We start from the raw sequence: 26301 nt of genomic DNA, 5'->3' as shown, positions 1-26301 counted from the left end.
TCTTACATTACATTACCAACTCTGTTTATTGCCATCTGCTCCAGTACCACTGTCTGATCTGACTCTGGTCTGGTTGGCTCATAAATAATGCAGCTAATGAAAACTAATGTTTGGGAGGTGATTTGACTCATACTAAAAGAAAAAGAAAAAGAAAAGTGGCTCTCAGAAGGTCTTTGTTACATAAAAACACACTATATCACACACATTTCAGACTGCTGAAACCACAACTATAACAGAAACCTAAACCTAAAAAGTACTGATGTAATGTACCACCTGTCCTGGGAGTGTTATTTGACTATGTCGGAGAATAGAAAGAAAATACTGGAGAACTAGTGAAACAGAGACAATAAGTCATATGTATTAGAACAAATGACCACCCTGCAGAAATACAGATGATGCTGAGCCATGTCACAACAACAAACGCCCACAGGAAATGGAATAATGCACTCAATGGTGAGATCATTTTTTTTTCTTCTCATGTGCTCGCTGCTGTTCGCCTCCTTGAATTTGCAGCAGAAGAGTTACCACCCCACAGCTCGTGTAGAAAAGACTGCGCTTCCACTGCAGAGCAAGTTTACACTGAGCATTTTTTATGTGTGACACACAGGGTGTCTGTTGGCTATCTCGTCTAATACTATTTTCAATGCCTGGCTGTGAAACCTTCTCCTCAGCTGCAGAATAGCAGCCTGTACAAGTCTGAATATTCCTGTTAAATGTCACCAGAGGAACAGAAAAAGTTCTACGGTATGAAATGGTACAGATTCAAACCATTAACGCATATGACCTATTTATGTACTTGTCAGAAAACAACAGAAGCTCTCCCACCCTCGGCAGTACAGTCCTCTCAAATGACCATACAGGGATGTGGGGACAGGAAGCGTTCCGTTTACAGAAGGCTTAGTGGTGTGTGTTTGAAGGTGGGAAACAGCTGCTGGGTGACGGGCCTTCAGAAAGTCAGATCCTTCTCTCCCAGTGAGGAGAAGCACTGGTCCACGCTCTGCTCCGACACCTCCTCCAGTGTTGACGGGTTCCATGTGGGATTCTGGTCCCTGTCAACCAGAACTGGAAACACACAGAACTCCGTTGAATCCATATCATTTATGATGCATCGCTGAAATGTCACATTCAACATTCAACATCCAACCTACTCCGCCTTTGTCGCCAACATGCCGCAGTGACTTACCAGCTCTTACACCCTCATAGAAGTCGCCGCCCCTCTGCAACACAACAGGAACAATCCCATCAGACGACAGAGTTTTAGATTTTACTGTGGTAGATGATAAAGAGGAGCTCTACCTGGCATTCTAACATGCAACTATGATCACTACGGGAGAGAAAAGTATGAAAATGAAGCTCATGATATTGATCGATTGTTTATTGGTTGAGACTCCAGTAAGAGTAAGTTGTTGTTTTTACCATGCAGGCCTGGCTCAGTCGATACTCCATCACCAACACGTCCTGCAGGCTCAGAGAGGCACCCGCCTGCAGCTGCTTATAGGTGATCTTCAGGGATGTGGGAGACATTTTGGACAATGTCTAGAGGAGGAGATACGTTTAAGAGACGGCTGAAAGGCTGGGATGGATGGCTTTATATGCTTTTGGGTTATTTAGCTGCAAAACATCATGTTAAAAAACAAGCAAAGCATTGTGTAAATAAGGACAAAGACGGTTCTGCATTTTTAATATAGGAGGCACGATGGTGAGTCTGTGGTGTTGTAGTAACTGAGGAAGTGGGTTTATGATAAATATTTGATGTTGAATATTTTCATGTTGTGAAAGGATACTGGAAATGGAATATTTGTTGAGCTTTAAAAGAGTTATTAAATATAAACTGTATTCCAAGCTTTACAAATGAAATAATAAACAATTATCAGTCAAAGGAAGCTCATGTTAACAGCTGCCCAGTGGAACAATATTTTAAGTCCTGTTGTGAACTCTGAGCGATCAGCAGAGGGACAATAAGGAGCGGGGTGGGGTCGGTGAGGGAGGGGCCGTGTAAGAGACACTGTTTCATATTGATATTCATTAGGAACATCCTGCTGTGAATGAGGTGAAAAACTAAATTGGAGAGGAGTCCTATCCATGAAAAGAGTCAGTTAATGGAATGAAGCCACTGTGGTCTGAAATCTCTCGGAAGGGATTCTGGTGCAGCCAAGACTAATACTAACCCCATTAAGTGCTTAGGCTGAGGTAACTACTAATTACTAACATATACTGCCAAAGCCAAATAATGCCCTGGCTCCATTCCAGCTGTCAGTGGGAGTTGTCTGATGCTGGGAACGTATCTCCACAGAGGTACAGCAGTCCTTTAAAATAGTCTGTATAACCACAATCGACGTGTCCGCATGTTCAAGAAGACTGATGATAGATACGTTATCATCACGCCTCTGTATTGTACTTGGAGAATAGAGTTATTATGTCGGTGATTCTGATTAAGCAGCAGGGTCGAGATCATACCTCAGCCTGTTTCTTAGCAAACTCGGAGCCGTCTGCCTTCAGGTTCTGCATTATTCCCTCCACACTGCCGGAGCCGAAAAGCCTGAGGGGAGGGGAAACACCAACATGGATTCAGGTTTTCAGCAGGTTTTTACCTCAATTTACCATCAACTTAACTGAAAAGAAAAGGTGGGTTTTTCTAAACTTTCACTCTCTACTGTGATGCTGTTGAATCCAAATTGTGATCGTCAAAAACCAACAATCATTTCATCCCACTAACAAGCCTGTGAATTAAAAGCTGTGGGTGATATGCAAAATTTAATATTTCGATTCAGTCCAGTCCAGAAACTGCGATATACAATATTATCACAGGTTTTTTTTTTTTTTTAATAATATAATTAAATTATTGTATATTATGTTTCAGGTATAAGTAAAGCTGTTTAAAGTTTTATTTGTCACATGCCAAGGTACAGTGTACAGTAAGCAAAGCACATATTATGAAAAACATTGCATATGGCGGGAACTGTGGTGATATCCGATATCACTGAATAGAAGCCCAAGACTACTGTCAAGCTACAGCACCAAACCCACAGCTGAAAACAGTGACCTACAAAAACTATTTACTGTTTCTCCTTTTGAGTAACATCTGCCAAAAAACAGTGTCCTGCTGTTTTAAGAAATTACTGAGCCGTTTTTAAAGATCCTCAGGAGTAACACATCCTCAGATCCTCAGGAGTATCACCCTTTTTCATTATTTAACTAACTAGCTGTTTTCTTGGTACATCATTCAGAGAGATTCAAGGCCCACCTGTCAATATCAGACATGTGCTTGTCCAAGACAAAAGGCTTCTCAGAGTCCAGACTGCTCTGTGGAGAGAGAACACAGTTTTTACAAACACAGACAGAGGCTGAAAACATGAAATAAAAAGATGTCTGAGAGGAAACTCACTGCCTATTTATTTATTAAAGATGTTTTGGATATTTTAAGTTCAGCCTCAGTTGTAGGGTTTAAATGTGTAGATTCTCAGATACTAACCTGGGTCTGGTAGGTGTCTAGCACTCTGGTGACGTCTTCAGCAGAGGGAGACTTCAGGTCCACCAGCTCCTTTTCCAGGTCTGGGATCTATTGAAACAGTATTGAAAGAATCAGATTTACAGCAGCCAGTTTCAGTAATTTTCTGGATGGATGCAGGATCTTTCACTCGTGGCAAAAATACATTTTAAAAGAGAAAAGTTACTCTGGTTTAAGTTTTTCATTGACAAATTTCTTCTTTTGTGAATTTAGGTGAACAGCTTTTTCTACTAATCAAATAGCACTCAGACTGAAGACTCCATAACTGTTTTTCATTTTTCTTTTGAGTTGGATTAAGAAAGAAAATGACACGTGAAGATGCGACTGTGTAGAGTGTGTGGAGTCCATTAGTCAGGACGGTCCTGCAAACACATTCTCGGGTAGCACATTCATCAAATTCAATTTTATCTTCAACAAAAAGACAGACAGCTGAAGATTGTTATTCTTGACATAAGTGGAGTTTAGCTTGTTGCCAGTACTCAGACTTTCTGTTATGGGTCTAACTTTGCTGTAAAAATCGTCTAAATAAACTATAAATAAATCCACCCCGCTGCTCCTCCGTCCTGAGACTCAAGGTCACAGACTTAAACCAACTCTGCCACCCACTGTTTTGACGTCACGCCAACAGAAAGACAAACACAACCTGCCTCTGGACCAGCCAGCGTATGTTGGCACCCAGTGACTCAGCATTCAGCTTTCCAGTGGGGCTTTAAACCCCCCCACCCACCACCATGTTCCTGTTGTGCACTCTTCCCTGCAGCGCCATTATCACTCGCACTCATAATGGGCATGGACTTAAATGAACTGAAAACAAAATCTTTGTTGTTTGGCTTGTCAAGGGTTTGTGAAAATTCTTTTTTTTTTTTTACAAACACAGTACTGTGTACCTTCTTAGATTCTACAAAGTGAGTGGCAACTCCAGCTCTCTGCACATCACGTCCTTTGAGGCGGAAGCCCGTCAAAGCCAGAAACAGACCCAACCTCCCCCGGAGCCTTGGCAGAAAATAGCCACCGCCCACATCAGGGAAAAGCCCTGTGAAAATAAAACAGAGTTACACATTTAAACACATTTTTTTGTACGGTTTCAACACGCATGCACGTTAAGAAGTGATATAACCATCTATAACCGTCATTTTTCACCCTGTCAAACACCACACCAGTATCATTAATTACCAACTAACTAACTAACTAACTAACTAACTAACTAACCCAACCATGTGACATCATCTTAAAGCTAGCAGGGTTTCTTTAAATATGAGATGACACCCAAAAGATATTCAATTTACTTTAGTTTAAAGGTCCATAGAGTATAAAGGTAGATGTCCATGTGTTGCTGTTGTTATAAAGCAGGTTCTATATTAATACTGTGAAAGTAGGGCTGGCAAAAATAATAATCATGATTATTTTATTGTATATTGAGATCACGATTATTCAACATGATTTGTCACTGACTTTGAAAAAAAAAAAAATATATATAAAAAAAATATTTCAAAACAAAAAGCGTTGTGTCTATGTAGTTATGTCCGTTACACCCAAAATAAGTAAAAGACATCTGAGTGTCAGTCAGTTTTTATCATTAACCCATTTTTGTATAATGTAGTTAACTGTGTTTACTCTGGCTCCAGGCTGCAGCATACAAAACACACCTGATGTAACGACTGAAGAGCTACGAGCTAGTCGGTCGACAACTGTACATTTCTCCGTCTGTATGTGACAGACGTTCACTGGACTCGTCCAGAGGTCACTTGTGTTTCTGTCCTCAAATGAAAAAGACTGAAACACACTTCAAAACGTTTAGTTCTCTCCGTTGCCACTAAAAGGTGTGTGACAGCACTGAAGATTAACTTCTGTGTAGGGAAAATGCATCATAGACAAATGTCTGTCACAATGATCGTTTTCTCTCAAATATCTTGCTTTTATAATCTTTTTTGGCCAAAATCGTAATCGAAAATAAAATTTGATTAATTGCCCAAAGCTATGTGAAAGTATCAAAGCCTCAGTCCACAGAGAAATGCACACAGCCTGTATCCAGAAACTGAGCCTTAAAACCAACCGTCAGGACTTCTGTAACTTTGTGATGTCACAACAAAACAGTCACTGTTCTCAGCCTCACCCCAAGCCCCGCCCACCTGGACCCACCATCCAACCTTGCAGGATTGGGTTTCTGAGTGTTTTACCTGAAATCTGCTGTATTTTTTATTAGATCGCTCAGAAAACAGTCAGCCAATCAGAAGAGGGGCTCAGAGCCTCATCTCTTCTGATTGGCTCACTGACCTGTTGTTACTAGAGCTCTAGAGAGAAGCCTGAGAGAGGAGAGGTAAAACTACACTGAGATGGTTTTTGGTTCTTAAAACCACAAATATATCTTCTTATGGATCAACACTGTTCACAATACGTGAAGTTGGAGCCACCTAATGTTTGGCACCTTTGCTTTGAAAATCAATTATTAAAATTGTCACAGATTACCTTTCTTTTGACTGACTTATCAGTTAACAACTAGCTGCTGCAGTTTTATAAAAACTATTTAAAGCAGTATCAGCTTTGTCCTCCACATCATAGAATATATTTCCTCCTCAAACAGAGTGATTTACGCACAGATGATTAAGTACAACCATTAACAAAACAAACGTTCGCTACCTCACTGCCAACAGCTACACACGCAGCTTACGATTATTTATTATTATCTAATGCTTCATCACAATCCACAGGCCTAATCTGTACTCAATTCATATGTATTATCTATACCGTTTCCATTTGATTCCAGTGGTTCTGACAGGAAATGAGATTCCATTGGTCACTGCTTTGGTAGCGTGGCATGAGGCGAGAAGGGGGAAGTGAAGGGGAGAGAGAGGGATTAGAAGAGTTGACCTGATTCAGGGCTGAAAATTTAATATCATAAATGCATCAGATTATGGCTGTTGTTCAGAACGCTCGCAGGGCTGGGTTAAATCTGTTAATCCCGCCACATAAAGAGTTAATGTTAACATGAGAGGGAGTGGGTGGGAGAGAGGAACGAGTGCGAAAGAAGTGTGTGTAGTTTAGGGCTGCGGCTAACGATTATTTTTATTATATTATTATATAGTTTTTCATTAATCTGCAGATTTAACCAATTTGATATAAAATTTGATATATGCCACTTAGAATTTTCCACATCCCAAAATGGCATCTTAAGATGTTCTGTTTTGTTTGACCCACAGACCTAAACCCAAAGACATTCACTTTACTACCATGTATGACAAAGAGAAGCATAAAATCTTCACATTTAAGAAGCTAGAAACAAGAAAATGTTTGACGTCACTGCTGGAAGAGCCACTAAAACGATCATTCGATTTTCAAACAAGTTTCTGTCTATGTTTTTATCAATTAATCAACTAATTGAAGCCGCTCTAGTGTAGTGTATGAAGGTATGGAGTAATTATTCTAAACTTTAGAGCACACTGTGCTTTTGTAGCCTTTGCAAGAATCCTAAAACATAGTAATATCGTTAAATGAGTAATCACTATGAAATATATATTTTGAGCAATGAGCCCAACAAGACACTTACAGCCTAAGGCTGGGGTATATAAGGCTGTATTTTTCTTATTATCAACAAATCCCATGAACAGACCAAAACCAACAATGCATTAGTCTGTCTCACAATACCTCCATAAAGGAGACATAAATCTTAAAAACAGGTCAAAAATATATTTAAATATAGTTTTGTTTTGTTTTTTTTTTAAAAACATTCCCTAGCACAGCTGGACACTGCAGTGTTTAGCAAATGTTACTCAAACAGGAGGAAGCTGTGTATTTGATGGGGACCATTTGCAGCTGCGGATTCATAAACATTTGGTGCTCCAGTGCATATTTACAGCAGCACAATGGTGTATGCGGGAATAAGTCAAAATGAACTTTGTGTTTATAGTAATGATTTGTCACCCAGTGCAACAGTAGCTCATTCATATTTCTATAGTACAGAGGAATAAGATATTTAAGGGCTTAAAAAAAATATTTGTTATTAGGATCAATTCATTGTTGAGTTTAGTCTTTTCATGATATTTGTTGATGATAATACAAATCTAAAAAAAAAAAAAAGTCACTTGAGATTAAATGATAAATTTATGGTTTTAAAAAAAAAAAGTCATTACATTTTTTATATATAATAACGTCTTATTGCTCCAGTGGGGCCTCTTCATAATCGTGCCACACATTTTTGCACCCCTCATTATAGGCTCACCCACTAATCTTTGGCCCCGTCGCTAAAGGGTGATTGCTGATTTATAAAAAGTGCTGTTGGAATTGCTGGGGGAGTGGTGGGGGAAGGAGGGCCTTTAATAAATCATGGCTGGGGCCCCTCTAAAGGGCAGTGGAAGCCCTGATGAACGTGATGAAATCCAGAGAGGAACAATGGATGAGGCGCTTTCCATCCATCCATTCATTTGGCCATCACGAGATGGTTCATAATATATATGAAAAAATATCAGTAATGTATATGAAAACATGTCAGTAATGTTACATTAAGTGTTAATTACAGTTGTTACAGTAATTAGAGATACACTGCAAAAAAATATTTATTTATTATTTTCATATTTGAAAATGTTAACCAAGGTATATCTGACCGGATGTCTAAGGAATTATCATCATTATACAATATAATGAATTGTCTAAATTTAACATTGTATATTTTTATATTATATTATTATTATATGTATTTTGAGACCCTCATGAAAACCTTGGTTGACTTGTGGTCAGCTACATTTGGAAATGTTGGGTCTTGGAAGGCGTTAGTCAGTAAATGTACGTCTCTAAAATAAAAAAAAGTATATTCTCTCTATTCCACAGCAGGTGTTTTGACTTGCAAATGACAAGGCCGTTAATGACATTAATGATGATGATGATTATTAATGATGGCTCTGTTGCATCTAGGTGTTCCAGTAAGATGTACAGCATCAGGGTCCAAGGATAGACACATCTTAAGGGAATGCAGTCGTCTTTAAAACTATAAGTCATGTTTGATGAGTCAAAATCTTCTCAGTGAAAAGAGCCTCTCTTTGTATTTAACTGTATCTTCCCCAGATGTTCCCATGTTCGACCAATCAGAAGTGCCCCACTGCCACTGAGCTGCAGTCACGGCTAACTCTGAGCTAGGCTTGGGGAAGGTGCAGACAGCCAAATGCTTCATTATCACTTCACTGATTCGCTTTGCTGGGTGTGTGTTACTCACTCTCACTCTCACTCTCACTCTCACTCTCACTCTCACTCTCACTCTCACTCTCACTCTCACACACACACACACACACACACACACACACACACACACACACACACACAACAACACACACACACCACACACACACACACACACAACACACACACACACACACACAACACACACACACACACACAACACACACAACACACACACACACACACACACACCACACACACACACACACACACACACACACACACACACACACACACACACACACACACACCACACACACACACACACACACACACACACACACACACACACACACACACACACACACACACACACACACACCACACACACACACACACAACACACACACACACACACACACACACACACACACACACACACACCACACACACACACAACACACACACACACACACACACACACACACACACACACACACCACACACACACACACACACACACACACACACACACACACACACACACACACACAACACACAACACACACACACACACCACACACACACCACACAACACACACACACACACACACCACACACACACACACACACACACACACACACACACACACACACACACACACCACACACACACACAACACACACAACACACACACACACACACAACACACACACAACACACACACACACACACACACACACACACACACACACACACACACACACCACACACACACACACACACACACACCACACACACACACACACACACACACACACAACACACAACACACACACACACACACACACACACACAGCCAAAGTTCCACCCACACACACACAGCCAAAGTTCCACCCACAACTGTGCTGGCACCCCACCCGACCAGTAGGAGTAGCTGACACAACAACAAGCTGAGAAGCCTCGCTGGCTTCACACCCAACAAAAGGCCCACAAATAAAGAGGAGAACGTGCACTTGAATTACCTGATAACGCTGTAGTCTGAGGACACCTAACAGTGGGAGCAGCTGCCATATCAAACTCCTTTCACACTTCTGCAACATCTATTATGGAAATGTGAAGGATGTTGATGCTACTTAAGAGTGATTAGGACACATGTGCTTCAGACTTACAGAAAACATCCTCTGCAATCAGGCCCATGACGCCATGTTTTCTCCACCTTGTTACTACAGCATATTAAATAAATTTTTTATATGGATATTCTCAGCAGGAAAAACGAGGGACAGATGACTTTATTCTCCACCGAATGAGCTGCAGTCTACAGCATCAAAGTGATTGTGGAACCAGGCGCCTGCAAGTTTCATGATCATACATTTCAAGTTTATACACAACCGTGGTGTATTTGCTTATTTTGCTTGTTTAGACTGTGTGGGTTTGTACACACTTTGCTTAACTGACCCCCCCCTCCTGTTTTGTTGCACCGGTCAGGACTCGCATAACTTCAGCGCAGCTCTGCTCGACTTCAACCTGAGGAGACGACTAATCAGCCAGAATAACTGCCTCAAATGCAGTTGGGGGGGGAAATGGCTTCAAAAAGGAGCTAGTGAGAAACAACATGAAGAATCACTGGAAGCTTCTGAGGCCCTGCACTCCCACACAGGTGTTTTCACTTCTGGATAATTACACCTCTGCTAACAGCAGAGTGAAGACGATGTCAATCAACCACAATCTGTACATAACCATACAATCCTCATAAGACACGTCTAAATAAAGTGAGCATTTAACTGTGTTCTTCACTGGAATTACTCTAACTTCATTTCAGATATTTGAGACCGCTCCAGCACTTGAAGCCCTCTGTATAATACTGGCATACTTCAGTAGAAAAAGCCAGATTCCACACTGTGGCTGCAGTTACTATAAACTCAGCACATAGGAGAGGCTCTTGAGTGGATTCCACCCCAGGAATCAGAGCTAAAATAAGCATGTAGGGTCCTTGAAGCAGCTGCGATCACTGCTGCTCCCAAAAGGAAATGGTGCAGTGCGAAGTCCAAGTTTCTGATTGCAGGAAGGGGGGTGGGGGGGGGGTGCTGATAATGGCGGTGCAGAGGCCTGGAAGTCAAGTAGTAGTAACAACAACAGTGACAATGTGTTATGACCACAGTAGCTCAGAGGAGGATTAGCCAAGATTTCCTGCCCTCTTGCCAAGGGGACTGGAGAGTTTAAAAGACACCAGGAGACTCTCGCATTAATAATGAGACTAAACAGAATGTATATATTCTGTTTAATGTGCCTCTCCAACAGCAAATATCAGACCACACAAGAGTGTACAGATACAAGAATTAACACTGACAGACACACCCTGATACACACATACAGTAAATCAATCCCCGCATACAGTCAGTACTTATCCTGCGTAATTGAATTATCATCCCATTTCCTCCCTCTCTTCATTGTGGCCTTGCCTTTGAGAAAAATCCCACAAAACTATCGGACCACATCAACGAGAACCTCAGCCCTTCTTTCTTTCTGTTACAGTCTTTTCCTGTCCACTGCCAACATGATCTGGTATCTGAGTCAGACACCATGGCACAGCACTACACATCAGCTGAATATTTATCATGGAGCCTGAGCCGAGAATGCACCAGAATAAGCTTGATGTTTGCGTGCTTGCATGTGTGTGTGTGTGTGTGTGTGTGTGCGTGTGTTTCAAACAGACCATGACGCGAGTGTCCTTGGAAGTCTGCGAGTGTGAGGGAGTGAGTGAGTCAATTTATCAGAAAATGAACAAATTCACATTAAAGCTGCAGCCTGACATACTCACTGTACGTCCTACTTGTCTCCTGATTACAACCGAAATATAATAACAGCGTCTGTCAGGAGCAATTAAAATGATCATCAAACACGTTTCAGGACCACCTCAGAGTCCATTCACCATCTGCATGAGGTCTGTGACGCTGACGACATTAGCTGCTCGGCTCCCGCCACAAACCCACTGTGATTAACGCTTTGGTTCACCACCACTCTGCAGGTAATTCATATAAACTCACATTCATCTGTAGTTAAAGAACTGTGATAAGCCATCTGGATCCAAGTGACAGCAGACTAGTTTATGCCATAACGTCAGATGTAATTTGTTAGTTGTTGGAGATTTGTTACTAATCTCCTCAGCGCCTCAGGAGAAGGCCATCTGTCTACAGGAGTCAATTAGCTAAAGAGCAAACTATAGCTTAGGATCCTGGCAGAGGAGCTGCGAGTTTCACCAAAACATTTAGTCACTGATGTAGCATAATAATGTTGTTTTTATTACATATTATCATATTATACTGCTTGTTTCTGCTAAGCGGTATTAGGTGATGCAGATGAGGTTTGCAAGTTGCAAGAACTGAGCAATGATTTAATGAAAATTCAAGAAATTCAGAGTCATCTTCTTTTTTTTTTTATCTCATCCTCTCTAAGTCCTGGATAAGAAAAATAAGTGTGTGAGTGTATGGCAGCTGTACTATCACCATGACATTTTTATGTGTCCTACAGTCATGGCTTTACACATGTATTTACGTTGTCATTATCAGCTTCTAACAGGATATACAGCAGATCGGACGGCCTGGACCGTACTGTTGAAATCAATATCATGATATCAATATGAAGATTACTTTATATTGATAATAATTATGGTGATCTTTATCATGAGTCACAACATATGTTTAATACTGTAATCTAACTCATGTCTGAAGCAATAACTCTAATGTGTTGTGTTGTTATCATCTGTCTGTTTGGAATCATTTTTCTCAACAGAGACATTTAACACAACATGATCATAATATCACAATACACCACTGAAAGTCATCACACAACAACACTAAAGTCATCAAGGTCACCAGATCAGTGTTTAGCAGACACACACGCTGACTGAAGGGTTCTGCTCAGAAAGGCCTGCTTGGTATATTTTGCCACAGAGGAGCTGCGGCTCCAGGGAGGGCAGCGCAGCCTGGTCGATCCCACACTCTGTTCTAGACGACAACATCTCTACAGATCATGGCTTCTTTTCAGACACTGTTGGTCCCCACAGGATGAATCCTACTTGCTTTGACTCTGATGATTTTTTGGTGATATTTTTTTAGGAATGGCCCAATTGATTGGCCGCTGATCACGCTCGGCCTATGTTCATTAAAAATACATGACTGGTAGATCGGCAAATTATGCTCCTAGTCACTGATCACCTTAAAACCGATCACTGCGTGATCAAAATGGAGTGAAATGCTTTTAATTGTGCTATTCGCACTGTTAGAGACTGTGTATACTACTCACATGCTATTGGGTTTACTGGGAGATTTAGAAAATATTAGTGTGATATGACGATATGATATTGAAGGGGACAGAGCTGGGCCCCGGCACAGTTTAACCCCTGGCTGTTATAGGCAGAGTTTAATTGATGACTCCTTAAAGAAGAGGGGCGGGGCTCAGTCCCGACAGGTTTGTGCTTAAATTGCAGGAGTTTAAGCTTAAGTTGCGTTGACTTGGTAACAAGTTTAGAGTTTTATGCAATGAACGGGCCACATTGCTTACACTACTCACACAACATTGCTATCATACAACCGTGGGCACCGAGTTAGCTCGGTGTCTCTGTCTGCATCTGCATCTCACACACCTCACAACTAGATAAAATGGCAGTTCAAGTCTTCTTCGCTGCTCTAAAACAGTAGCCTACTTTTTCCCTCGACGTTTGCTCATTTCTCTCACAAGCATTTTATCTTCTGCCCCATTCAATGTGCGAGAAGGTGAAGCAAAGAAGGAACTGAGGAACCGTGTGTCTTGGGAAATGAGAAATCAAACCTTCAGAAGTGACAGGCAGCATCAGGGACTGATAACAGCTGCACAGCTGGATCACCTGTCAGCAGGCTGGAAACTGTTCTGTGGTATCTTTTTACTCTGGAGATTTTATTTGAACAAATAAAGTGATGTTCTTTACGGCAAGGGGCCAATTCTGTTATTTTTTCATGATGCTGATTGATAAAACTGCCCTTCATTTTTTGCCAGTTTTGATATTTCTTTTTTTTTATATATTTGATATCCTTTGTATCCATTATTATCAGGGTGAGGTTATCTATCCTCTCAATCACTCTACTAAACACAACTCAGCTAACAGTCAGACCTTGTGTCTATGAATACATATGAATTACATCCAGCTGGGTCGGCAGTTAAAATCACTGCTGCTACATAATTAATGGACTAGATACCCACTAACACTGATGTGGGCCAACCAGTGCCTCCCTCACCCCTCCATAGAGTAAGACAGTCTTACCGATGGCAGTCTCCGGCATGGCGAACAGGCTCTTCTCCGTGGCCACTCGAAACCGTCCGTGAACTGACAGGCCCACGCCCTGCAGGTGGACCAGAACAAGGGTTAGGAAAACAAATCAGTGTCACGATGCAGAAAGGAGGAAACCTTCTAGGCTTCTGGGGGGGGGGGGGGGGGGGGGGGGGGGCACAGAGAAAACTTTAATTACTCACACCTCTACAAAGAAAGACTGAGCTCAAGTTTGGGATGGAAAATGCTGACTGGAAAAAAAAAACAAGTAAACCAGGCCAATACTGTGTGTGTGTGTGTGTGTGTGTGTGTGTGTGTGTGTGTGTGATTAACATCTGCAGCTCCCAGCAGGGAGAGAGGTGAAGGCTAATGAGCAGCACTGACCAGAGGACATTAAGAGCACAGAGGAGGCACAGTAAGAACTGTGTGTGTGTGTGTGTCTCAGACTATAAGGTTACCATGGAAACAACATCCCTTTGCATATATCCTGGACTAACTGAATCTTAAAATGTAGACACACGGACAGGTGCATTGTACTGCCTGTCAGCTGAATGACCATGTGGTTCAGTTGTGATTCATAATCAATTAGAACAATTACTAAAACTGAGTCTTCTCTTTGCTAATGAAAGTTTCAGAAACTTGTGCACAGCTCAGTCTGACTCCACATCACAGTGAACATAAATGAACTTGTAAGAAATACAGCCGAACACACACACACACACACACACACACACACACACACACACACACACACACACACACACACACACACACACACACACACACACACACACACACACACACACACACACACACACACACACACACACACACACACACACACAGAGGGGCAGTTGCTCAACTGGTGAAGTCTATGCACCATTGAACAACAAGCTAATCTCACACATGATTTTGTCACAAATAAGAAAACCTAATCTAAATGGTCAAATCATACACTGCATATAAAAGGCTCAAATACACAAAGAACTAATATTACTTATTCATCCAAACAGCAGGAGATAAGAGGATCACTCATTGTAATGTTCTGACACCCTGCTGAAGAGACAAGGGGCAGGATGGATCAACAGAAGTAATCAATTACATGTGTGTCATCAATATAAAAATAGAAATAAGATGGTCACAAATCAAGAGGCAAGACACACAACATGGGCACTGTATTGAGCTCAAGATAAAGACGGTGATACATGTCTGGAGCTGATGTGATCCAACAGTAGGAAGTATTATCACATGACTCCGACCTTCAGTATTCTGGTGGTTTATTATGAATGAAGTAATCATTCAGCCACAGGGGAACATGTTGTGATTGATGTGTAACTGTGCCTAGGAGCAGGATCATTCCCTGGTCAGGTCAGGGGAAAAACCAGCACATCGTTGACGGGTGGTGATTAATGGCTGTGGGAGATCAGCAGGTAAATCCCGAGGGCTTCACGTCCACATGAACTGGACGATGCTGGTGATTCATTTCTTTTAATGAATTCTTATATCTGGTGTGTGTCAAGGTGGCGCCGTCAGGTCACGTGAATCTGCCTGAACAACAGGCATGAACAACAAGTATGATATGTGCCAAGATTTTATTTCCCTTTTACTTTGTGTGAGCATTAGTTTCCCTTTCCCTGGTCCCACCCACAAGTCTGTTGGGCAGTGGGATGACTCTTTTAAAATGGCGATCAATGAGATAAAAAAAAAAAACTTTACAAAAATAGTTTGACATTTTGGAAAATACTCTGAATTGGCTTTCTTGCCCAGATTTAGATAAGAGGATGGGTACAACTCTAAAAACTCTCTGTTGAATATACAGCTACAGAGAGCAGATGATCGGCTTAGTTTAGCAAAGTATAAAGACTGGAGAAAGGGAAAATGCAAAGCTAAAACTTTATTGATCTTGACTTAGGGAATTGGTTGGGAAAATCAGTTGCTGTAGCAGCAGCAACATTATTAGGATTATCAGGGAAGATAGAAAGTTGCACGCAAGAAATCCCCAATAAAACAACAACTGAAATAAAAAACATAAAAACATAGAAAGAAGACAGGAAAACAATTCACAGAAGTTCATTCTGACATGTTTTCAAGGCTGGACCCACGCACGGGGGGAATCATGGTAGGAAAAGACAAGTAGTGACAGTGAACCATTGCAGCCCAATGGACATACATGTTAATTGTCAAAAACATATCATGATATTGTTCAGTAATTACAGGCAACTAAGGAGCAGTGAACAACAGGGCTGCATCTCACAGTCATATTTACTGCATGTTCAAAATCCCCAAAATATTCACCTTACAATCATAAAGGACAGAAAAAAAGCAGGAAATCCTCACATCTGGAAGCTGAAAAATCATCTCTGTATGATCATTGTAAATAATTCATCATTTACAAAAATTATTGTTGATTCATTTTCTTTTGTTCAACTAACCAGAAGATATGTCTGGACATGTGAGACTGTTAAACTTCAGAACTAGTTAGTCAGACAAAAGTGTTGCGCTGTGCTGTAGTCAAGACCCCAGCACTGTAGTCCAGACCCCGGCACTCCACCTGTTGCTGTTTATTTGGAGGATACTTTCAGAGCAGGAAACATCCTGCTGAAGGAGTGTGGATAACTTAAAGATGAGGCTTCACTTAAAGGTTCTTTCTATATGTAACATTCAGAAAACCCTTGGTATTAATGACACCGGTGGGAGTTGAGTGAACTGTAGCCATTAACTATTCACTCGTGCTCACGCTCTGGCATGAGCAGCACTCTGGCCTAAACAGCAATGTCAACGACCTGAGACTGGACGTGATTGACCAGCAGCATGTTGATAGATGAGCTAACTGAAGTTCCATTGTTCTTATAGTTGAATATAAACTATATTTGAGACTATGTTTAAATCTCCAACACTGGCTCAGCACTAAAAAGGAAGTGTGAAGATATGTCTGGACATGTGAGATAGTTTGGAGTTTGTGTTGGAGTGTGTGTTGTGCTGCAAACTTTGTTGACATTTGTGGACTCAATATCTAAGCTAATGTTAGCTTGATTTACACACTGTTGGTGCTGCAGGGGAATCGAAGAGAGGCACTGAGGCAATGGCACTCAAACGTGATCTCTAGGAGGAAATGATTAGATTTTGGTGGTCAGAGGTCAAAGGTCAAGGTCACGGTGACCTCACAAAGGACTTTTTTGCCATAACGCAAGGCTTCACACAGCACTTATGACAAAGTTTCACACAAATGGCTGATATTTGATATGACTCTGGATAAAGAGAGATGGAACCTTGTATTAGTCTGAGTGGTTGAGATACAGTATACAACCGCGAGGTGGAATATCCAGTTTGAGTTAAGTTACAATCTGTTCACACACAGACAAAGTGATTAATACATGTAAGGGGCTTCACATTCGTACAGACAGACTTTGAAGTCCAATGTACATATAGATTCCTATTAATTACACAATGACTTCAAGCAACATTTGGGCACATGCAGATCGATAAGACTGTCTATAATATAGAACACTGTACACAAACGTAAAGGATGCCATCTGCTGAGGGCTGAATCACTGCCAACCAACAATTACTGACTGTGTGATTACAGTCAACAAGCTGTCTTCACGTCGCTCTTAGCGAACAGCAAAAAAAGACAAGTTTCAGATCCAGAGAGCATCCGAGTGCTGCAGGGTTTGCCTTTAAGCTGTGTGACAAATGAACACAGAGGATTAAAAATATTGGATCACTGGAGACTGAACAGACCTCTGCCATGAGGAGCTGTGCTTCTGTAAGAGCCAGATCCCAACACAAAAAAAACAAAGAGGGACACAAAGACACAGACTGTGACTTCTGTCAGCTTAGGACATGAAATGCATGATGACTGCACTTTGTCAACACATCAGCACTTGGGCTCAGGGCAAAGACAGTCACTGGGTTCACGTTCTCTCAGAGCCAGTGTGGCGTGCAGAAGGAAGCAGGAAATCACAGGATCTTCATTTTTACTCCTGTGAACGAGTATGTATTAACTGCAAGTAAAAAATTGAAAGAATATGACATTATTATGAAATAAATAGTGCGAGGAATAATTACTCATCAATTCATTCCTATTTTAATATTTAATATATACATTATTTTCATATTCAAGATTTTCATATTTGAGGTTTTGTAATTTTTGCAAAATGTAGTTTTCAAGTCTGTATTTTTGTAATAATGACTATTATTATTAACATAATAATTATTACATAATGTTTATAATGAGCTGAAGGCACTCACTCAGAATTCAGAAAATCTATCCTATCTATCTATCTATCTATCTATCTATCTATCTATCTATCTATCCTGTTAGCTAGACACGCAACAATGCCAATGTAACAAGTTAGCTAACTATCTGCCACTCTAGATAAATACAGTGCAAAGACACATTAGCTTCCCTCTATTTATTTAGCAAATAAGGCTAAAAGTGCCGAGTTGTCAAGGTCAACAAAGTGTTAATAGCTGGTTAATAGGTCTTTTTCAATGAAGATATTTTGGTATGCTACTCTAAAAACAATCAGAGGTGTAGATAATAAAAACTATAATGGCTGAATGCCATTCAGCCACTTCAGTGCCTGGTCCTGTGCAGTCATGAGTCATAGTTTACTGCGACACTGACCAGAGCTGAAATGTCTGCTGTGTAAAAGGCCTGTTCAATTTGACCTCTGCAGTGCTGTGAGTTCAACATGTTTCTCAGTGCTGCTTTCCCAGACATACAAATAAGCTATAATCAAATACAAACGAATTCTGAGCAGACCTTATTCCTGAAAATAAAGATTAAATCACATAATAATGAACTGAGAGTTTTAAAAAGGTTTTGAATGATTGGCAACATTTATTTACTGCATGTTTTTATACCACTGTTTGTTTCATAATTAACACATTAACATTTGGTTTGAGGAAGGTAATATTTTAGCAAAACATCTAGAGTTCCACTAGCTGTCATCTATTATTAGATCCTGCATGAGTCATGTAGAATCGAGTGCACTTGAAATATAAGATAAATTAACCACATTAGAAACAGCAGCCATTTCCTCCATGGTGTAGAAATAAAAACAAAAACAGTGGAAAAGCAGAGTTTTTGATATGAGAACAAGAAAAAGTAAAAACAGAAAAAGTCTTTGCAATCGGATGCTTCCAGAGAAACGAGGGAGCGTCTAATCTAACATTACCCGAGTTTCACCATAAAAGTAGTGGAACATTGTTACCCGCTGGTGTGCTACCACAGAGCACCATATAAGAACATGTCCCCAGATCCTGCTGTAAACAATGGAAATGAGAAAAAGTTTGAAGAGGAGCATGTTTATAGCTCATGCTTACAAACAGAATAGACGACAAAATTTTACAACCCAGGAGTTTACACTGACTCAAAACGCAGAGCAGTTCATAAAAGCCTCATTAGGATATCTGGCCTATCCACATATTGATAAAGCAAATGAGGTGAAATCCATGAAAATGATGCAGAGGAGTTGCATCTCTCCAGTGCACCACCCCTGCAAGTTTTGCAAAATCAGAAATGAACAGCTGTATGAGAGTGGAAACACTTGTGCGGACAACGCAGACTGCTTCCAGTTGGTGTGAAGAGAGACACAACTGACCGATAACAGCTATAAACACTAAAAGAGAAAGTGACGTCTGTTTGAAAAACGAACAACAAGCATGTTCAGTTTCTTTCCACATCACTCTTGCACAAAGTATTCACCTTCAAAACAAGCACTGCACAGGATCTGGAAATGAGGTCCTTCACGCAGGGATCAAAATCTGCCTAGAGCTCCGTCTGGCTCTCACTGTTTGTGTGGACGTTAGCAAATAAGAGCTTTGTTCTCCAGGAGGAAGAGATTACAGTCATACAACTCTAGACAAATATCCATCAACAGGGCAGCAGCCGCGAAGCTGCCCCTATGTAAATGTTTGAAATCTGAAGAGCAAACTCAAACATGCTGAAAAGAAAGTGACACAGTGTCGGCTCAAATGCAGAGCACAGCGGACACGGATTAATAACACTTCAGCATTCAGACCTTAAATCGAGGGATTTTAAACTTGGAGAGCAATGATTGATGTTCGTGAGACGAGATCCCTGTGATGTAAGAGAAGAGTCACTGTGTGTGTGTGTGTGTGTGTGTGTGTGTGTGTGTGTGTGTGTGTGTGTCTTTGACCTGCTAATGACATGTCTTTATTCCCTCTTTTTTTTGTTATCATTAAGGCAAGAATACTTGTTCGACGTGGGAGTTCTGCCCTGAGTTCACAGCAGATCTGGGACTCTGGTGCCTCTAGGACTTTTCCTTATATAGAACTAGCCTGTTTTAAACCACTACACACATTAAACAGCGATGACCCCGAGGATGGTTTGCGTCAACATTAGCGTCTTTGAGCAAAGTGACAGATATTAGAGGCAGACAAATCGCTGTATTCCCAGAGCCATAAAGGGGCAGAAAACAATAAAAAATGAGTGTGATCAGCAGCGCAAATAATTCGACAAACATCACAGCTTTAAATGTTTTCCGCTGTGGTGATGAACAAAAGCGCCTTCCACTGCACCACATGGTGCAACAACATACATCACAACCAAGCACTCAGCTGTCTCTCCCACCACAGCTGCGTGTTACCTTAGATTGTCTTTTCGGTTTTGTTTTGACAATTAAATTACAGCTCCTGTCTCTCTTGGAAAGGAGAATGGTAAGTGGGGATGTCATTATCATCATGGCTGTCTAAACACAGGGAAAATAAGCAAAGAAGATGATTTTTTTTTTTTTGGTTCACAGCCTCTGAGATTCACCCCACTGTGAAATATTTATTACACTAGAACTGACTGGTCCTTTTTTTAAAGAAACTCGACATCCTTCCTTCCTTATTGTCTAAATCAAAAAAAACTGAGTATTTTTGATCATTGACCACTTTCAAGGGAGCTGAGGAAACTGCACTCGTCAGTATTTTGGAATAACAGTGGATGAAATGACCACGTGTGATGTGACAGGAACGTTTTAAACTTCTTTTAGCTCATCTTTGGTTTTCTGATCTGCAACTTTACTGCTTTCCTTCACTCTCTCCCCTCCCATCTGCATTAATTCCAGATGCAGGCAGGTGCTTTGAGTGACTGATAAACTCACTGTGCACTAGCTGCCCAACAGCTAACAGCAGGCAGAGGAGGTTAGCGAGTAGCTGTTGAACACAGTGGAGCATTTAGCAGAGCCAAATAAAGAGTCACATATTGGACGCAGGACTTGGCGAAGACCAAAACAGAGCTGGTGGCATAGCAGAGTGACTATTGGACTTACATTTGTAGTCATGCATGACCCAGCTACTGTCAGTTTATTTCTTCAACCAATCTTCTGCCATTATATTCCTAACTCCCTCCACTTTAAAGAACTGAACAGTCAGAAAAATAGACCTGACACCCTGTCCAAAATAACAAAATAACACCACACGGCAGCAGTAACAGCTCCAACACAACAAATCAACTCAGTTTTGAAACCGAAAAATACAAAGACCTATAATTTCCTCAGTTAAATGGATTAAATAGATTTTCCTAATCTTCCTAAACTTTTCACAACAAGCAGCAAAACAGCCGATCAACGTTGATCTGTACCACATACTGCAGGAAAAAATACTCCCAAAGATATTTTAAGACTAGCAGAGCGTACAGCCCGGTCTAATGCTCAGTATTCAAAGAAGTCAGGGTAGCTGTTGCACAAAAGGGCTTGTTAGGTCCCCACACATCTCTACGCCGCAGGGACACTGACACACACACAGAGACACAATGAGTAATGACCAGGCAGACGCTGGCGGCTGTGAGCGACCTTGGTGACATTTCAGGAGTAAGATCACAGTCAAGGTCAGAGCAAAGGAGATGGGGGGCAAAAAAAGAACAGACTCATCCAAAGGCCAGACGTCGTGTCTGAGCAGGTGAATTAAACAATTCAATAAATTACAGAGTTTTCCTCTCAGTCATTCCTGATGAATGAGCCTTTGTGCAGCTCTGTCTGACGTGCAAATCATGTAGTTATAGTGGGGCAAAGGTACCAATTCAAATTCCAACCTATCTGGCAGCAACTGTGCTTTGTCACATTATATTTTTGCCCAATCACAGGCCACCTTGCCACTGGCAGCAGTGGAAGATACTCTACTGACACTTACTGGCAAAATTGAATATCACACCTCATTCAAAGAGCACTTTAGAACTCCGTGATACTCAGCATCAGGAGGGAAGTCTGCGTAAAAATAAAGAATGATCTAATCCAAAAATTAACTCTACGAGGTCAACCTAGCCATATAACATAAATATATTACTTACCCCTCCCATTGTTATTCCATCAATGAGGGCGATGTATGGTTTCCTGCATGTTCCTTGAAAGGTGAAATAAAATGTGTAAAAACAAGAAGGAAAACTAATTTCAACCAACTGATAAAGAAAAGATCTGATCATTTGCAAATGTAAATGTTGAGGCTGAATGAATATCAGCCAGACCTGCCAAGCTTGGGAAAGTATTTGCCATATTACCATAATAGAGTAATGCTTAGTTCACACGCTTTGACACCACTTCACTTTCCCTGCTCACCAATACATCATTAAGTTATTCGACATATGAATCGGCGACATGAAGAAAACAATACAAATCGTACATTCTCAAGAAGAACAGGACAAATGTACATGTGTCAGCTGTTTGTGGGCACATGTGAACAATGTGACATCAGTTCAGACGAAGCCGAAGCTTGGTTTTGTGACTTGCAGGGAGCATTTTTACATATGTTCACCTCAAGTTTTGGAGATTTGACCATCTTTTTCTACTTACACTGCACTGGGCTATATTACAACATCCAGTTAAAGTTAAAAGGTTCAGTACTCCTGTTTAAAACCATTGTTTTCATGATTAACATGTTATCATATGATAGGTGTGCTTATATCATCTGATAAACACAGGTGAATTTCATTCAATTATGTGATAAAGATTGACATAAATTGTATATTGTTTTCATTTTCAGGTACAGAAACCCATGTGGTGATGTAAAACACTGTCAGTCAACCTTTCGGTGTCCTCCTCATCTGTCCTTGTGTTTATTTTAAATGTAAGGCAAACACACTTCCTGGTAAATTTCTAAAAAACAACATAATCTGTTGTTGCTTATTACTGTTTGTTTTTTTTGTTTTTTTTATTACTGCCTGCAGACCAAATCCCAGGCATGCTGATATTCAGTACAACATCACTCCCTCTCGTGTGATATTGCTTAATTAATTCACAATGTCAACTTTCCACATCCACTGCAGCCTGTTTATCTTCTCAGAGGAGTTAGTTCAGCACCGCTCTCACGTGTGGAAACAGCCAAACGGAGTGAGGAGCTGTGAAACCTGTTGCTGTGGATCTTCAGTGTGTTGGCATGACTGACATTTATCAGTTATCCCCAGCTTGACATTTGGGGGGGACTGAACCCAGCGCTATGATTGGTTGAACTTAGACTAGACCCTGCTGCCCCCTGTTGTTACACTTGAGTACTGCACATGTACAATTGAACGCAGAGGCATCACTAGCTTTTTGCGTAGTCTACAGTGACAAATCGTACCAGCGTACTTTGATCTAAAAATGCATATCTAATATGCAAAATGCGTACAGGTTGGCAGGTCTGATATCAACTGATAACAAATAAAATGTATGACACAGGTGCAGTTGTCATTGAAATCATTAAGCCTACCTATAGCATTGTTGAGAATGTATTCCTCACGGAAAAAGTCCTGTGCAAGAGGGTCACCCACCTTCCCCGCCTCTGTGACCGCTGAGAGGAGAAAACATCAGAAAATACATTTCAGCTGCAGCCTTGATGTTGCACATAAAAGCTCTGCAGTGACTGAACGTGCCAGGCTCCTGCTTACCTCTGATGTCTCCACCAGCACAGAAGGCTTTCCCACCTGCTCCTTTAATAATGACAATGTCAGTTTCCTTGTCATTCTCCCATTTCTAGAATCACACGCAAAAAAACATATTGATTTACAAGAAATCATCACACACAAAACGTACAGTGCTAGTGAAAATGTTCATAAGCTAAAACAAAGCTAGGTGCTGTTTAGTTTTGAGTCTAGACGTTTAAAGAACCACAACTATTCAAAACGATTTAATTAATACTGAGACCAATGTAATACAATATTGAATTGTTCCATTTTAGTGTTTCCTCATTTAAAGACTGTGGCCAGTGGAGATGTGGCCTTCAGAGGACTGAACGTTCGCAGGTAAACTAAACGAGCAAGTGGATTTTCTGATACTTTTAACTGCAAATGATACAACAGTCGTGTCCTCCAGATTCCAGCGAAATACGGCCATTTTTATTTGACGGGGGAAAGGACCGTTTCATTATAAAAGATTTCTATGTGTGTCTTCTGCTATTAAATTACCTAATACCAAACCGAATCATTGTTTTTCACAAAGATAAAGTAATCACATTCAGTAAGCTGTTATGTAGGTGTGGAGGTTTGGGGTTAAATTGTGTGTAAACGGGTTTTTGTACAGAACATATGTGCTTCTGTAACTCTTAACAGGTTTATGAGCAAATCTATCCAGCTCTGGAGAAAAAACATAAAGACCTTGACAACGTCAAACTGAGTGACGAGATACTAGCAGACATTTACGATCAGTAACAAACTGCTGGAACAAATGACACTTGACACACTCCGGTCCTTGACATTTGCCCCAGTTGAAGTTTGCATTAACCGAGCAAGTCCACACACCTTGAGCTGAGGGTAGATCTGTCGGATCATGTTCAGGTTGAGGGCATTCAGCACTTTGGGTCTGTTCATGGTGATCACACCGGCTCTGCCCACTTTCTCCATGAGAACATCTGGTTCCACATGACTGGACATCTGATGTAAGACAGAGACAACAGGCAACATCTGTACAGATCTTTACAACGGACAAGAGCAGTATAGAACAATATATGAATGTCCCTGATGACATCAAATCACATCAATGACTAAATTATGACAAAAACTACAGAGCAATTGTATGAAACAGAGTTAAGTATTGTCTAGATAGACAAACTGGACTGAACTAGCACATAGATAACTTGAATCTGTGAAAATGGAGGTTGGCCTCCCAGATGCAGCACAAATATCTGTATATCTGTACAGCAACAAAGAATGGTAAATGGATGGTAAATGGTCAACACTTATATAACGTTTTTCTAGTCTTATCCACCACTCAAAGTGCTTTACACAAACACCGACCTGTCGTGTAACGGATGGCCCTCTCTACCTCCTGAGCCCAACAATTAAAGAACAATTGACATAGATCAAACACTGGTATTTGTCGGATAATTAGGTGATCTGGTGTACAGATTTCAGTTCCTGTGTACACCTATCTAGCTGAATCCGGATAGCAGGACTCAGATCCCCTAAACTTCATTTACAAAACTTGTTCATTTAAGCCACTGGGGTTTACACAGTTGAAGGACACTGTAGTGACATGCTGAGGAGGTGTCACATCACTGTGAAATATGTGAAAATGCAAAATCAGTGATTAAACGTTTCATATATCAGAAGTGAAAACTGATCTAATTATTGAATAAAGCAATGAGAAGTGAGAGAGTTCACATAAACAGCTCTCGATTAAGTTACTGGTTATTTCAGAAATGAAGCTAGATCAAGACAAGTAACCTTCAATAAAAGTTCAACCAAAACAAATGAATAAAAATAAAGATCAGTTTGTTAGTAGAGAAGAGGGGTCAGCTCACCATGTGGCCCTGAATTCGCTGCAGTCTGCAGAGGGACCTCAGTCTGGAGGAGACAGCCAGAGAGAGGTGGGGGCAAACATTAATGACTGTATTAAAACTCATATCAACACTAACACAGACAACACAGGACCTGCCCACAGACTCCCTTTAAGTTCTGCCATATATCTCACACACGCACACACACGCGCACACACACACGCGCACACGCACACACGCACGCGCACGCACACACACACACACACACACACACACACACACACACACACACACACACACACACACACACACACACAGTAGGTTAGCCAGCATCCTACACGAACTCCAGCCTGCTCTCACTGTGTTTGACATTTCCAACCTCACTGCTTCACTAACGTCCACTTTTTCTGGAAGAAAACAAAACGCCCCCAGCGTACAGGCCAGGCTACAAACACCGTCACTTCGCACCTACCTGTATGTAGATGTCAAAGCCGTTAAGGACATTATTATTTCTGCCTGGTGTCGTGGACTTTGAAGCACAGCTTGCTGTTTCTGGCTCTCTCCTCTCACAGGTCTTTTTTTTTTTTTTTTTTTGCGTTTACTTCCTGGAAGAGGTAACGG

At 41.0% G+C, this 26301-nt stretch overlaps 1 protein-coding gene across 1 annotated transcript; it reads right to left on the bottom strand.

Annotated features, from left to right (window-relative positions):
* Positions 1-333: 333 nt before the first annotated feature.
* hibch (3-hydroxyisobutyryl-CoA hydrolase) lies at positions 334-26301 on the bottom strand. The gene is made up of 14 exons (XM_056389285.1): positions 26153-26301; positions 25705-25747; positions 24704-24835; positions 23855-23939; positions 23677-23757; positions 22283-22335; positions 13975-14053; positions 4396-4541; positions 3473-3559; positions 3245-3303; positions 2458-2539; positions 1417-1536; positions 1184-1217; positions 334-1062 (listed from the first exon to the last, which is right to left on the bottom strand). Exons 1-14 carry the CDS (start codon positions 26182-26184, stop codon positions 947-949), a joined length of 1149 nt encoding a protein of 382 aa, XP_056245260.1. The 5' UTR covers positions 26185-26301; the 3' UTR covers positions 334-946.

This window comes from Seriola aureovittata, chromosome 11 (assembly GCF_021018895.1).
Source record: "Seriola aureovittata isolate HTS-2021-v1 ecotype China chromosome 11, ASM2101889v1, whole genome shotgun sequence".
NCBI lineage: Eukaryota > Metazoa > Chordata > Actinopteri > Carangiformes > Carangidae > Seriola > Seriola aureovittata.
Note: the sequence above shows the minus strand (reverse complement) of the source record. Positions and strands in the feature narration are given on the sequence as shown.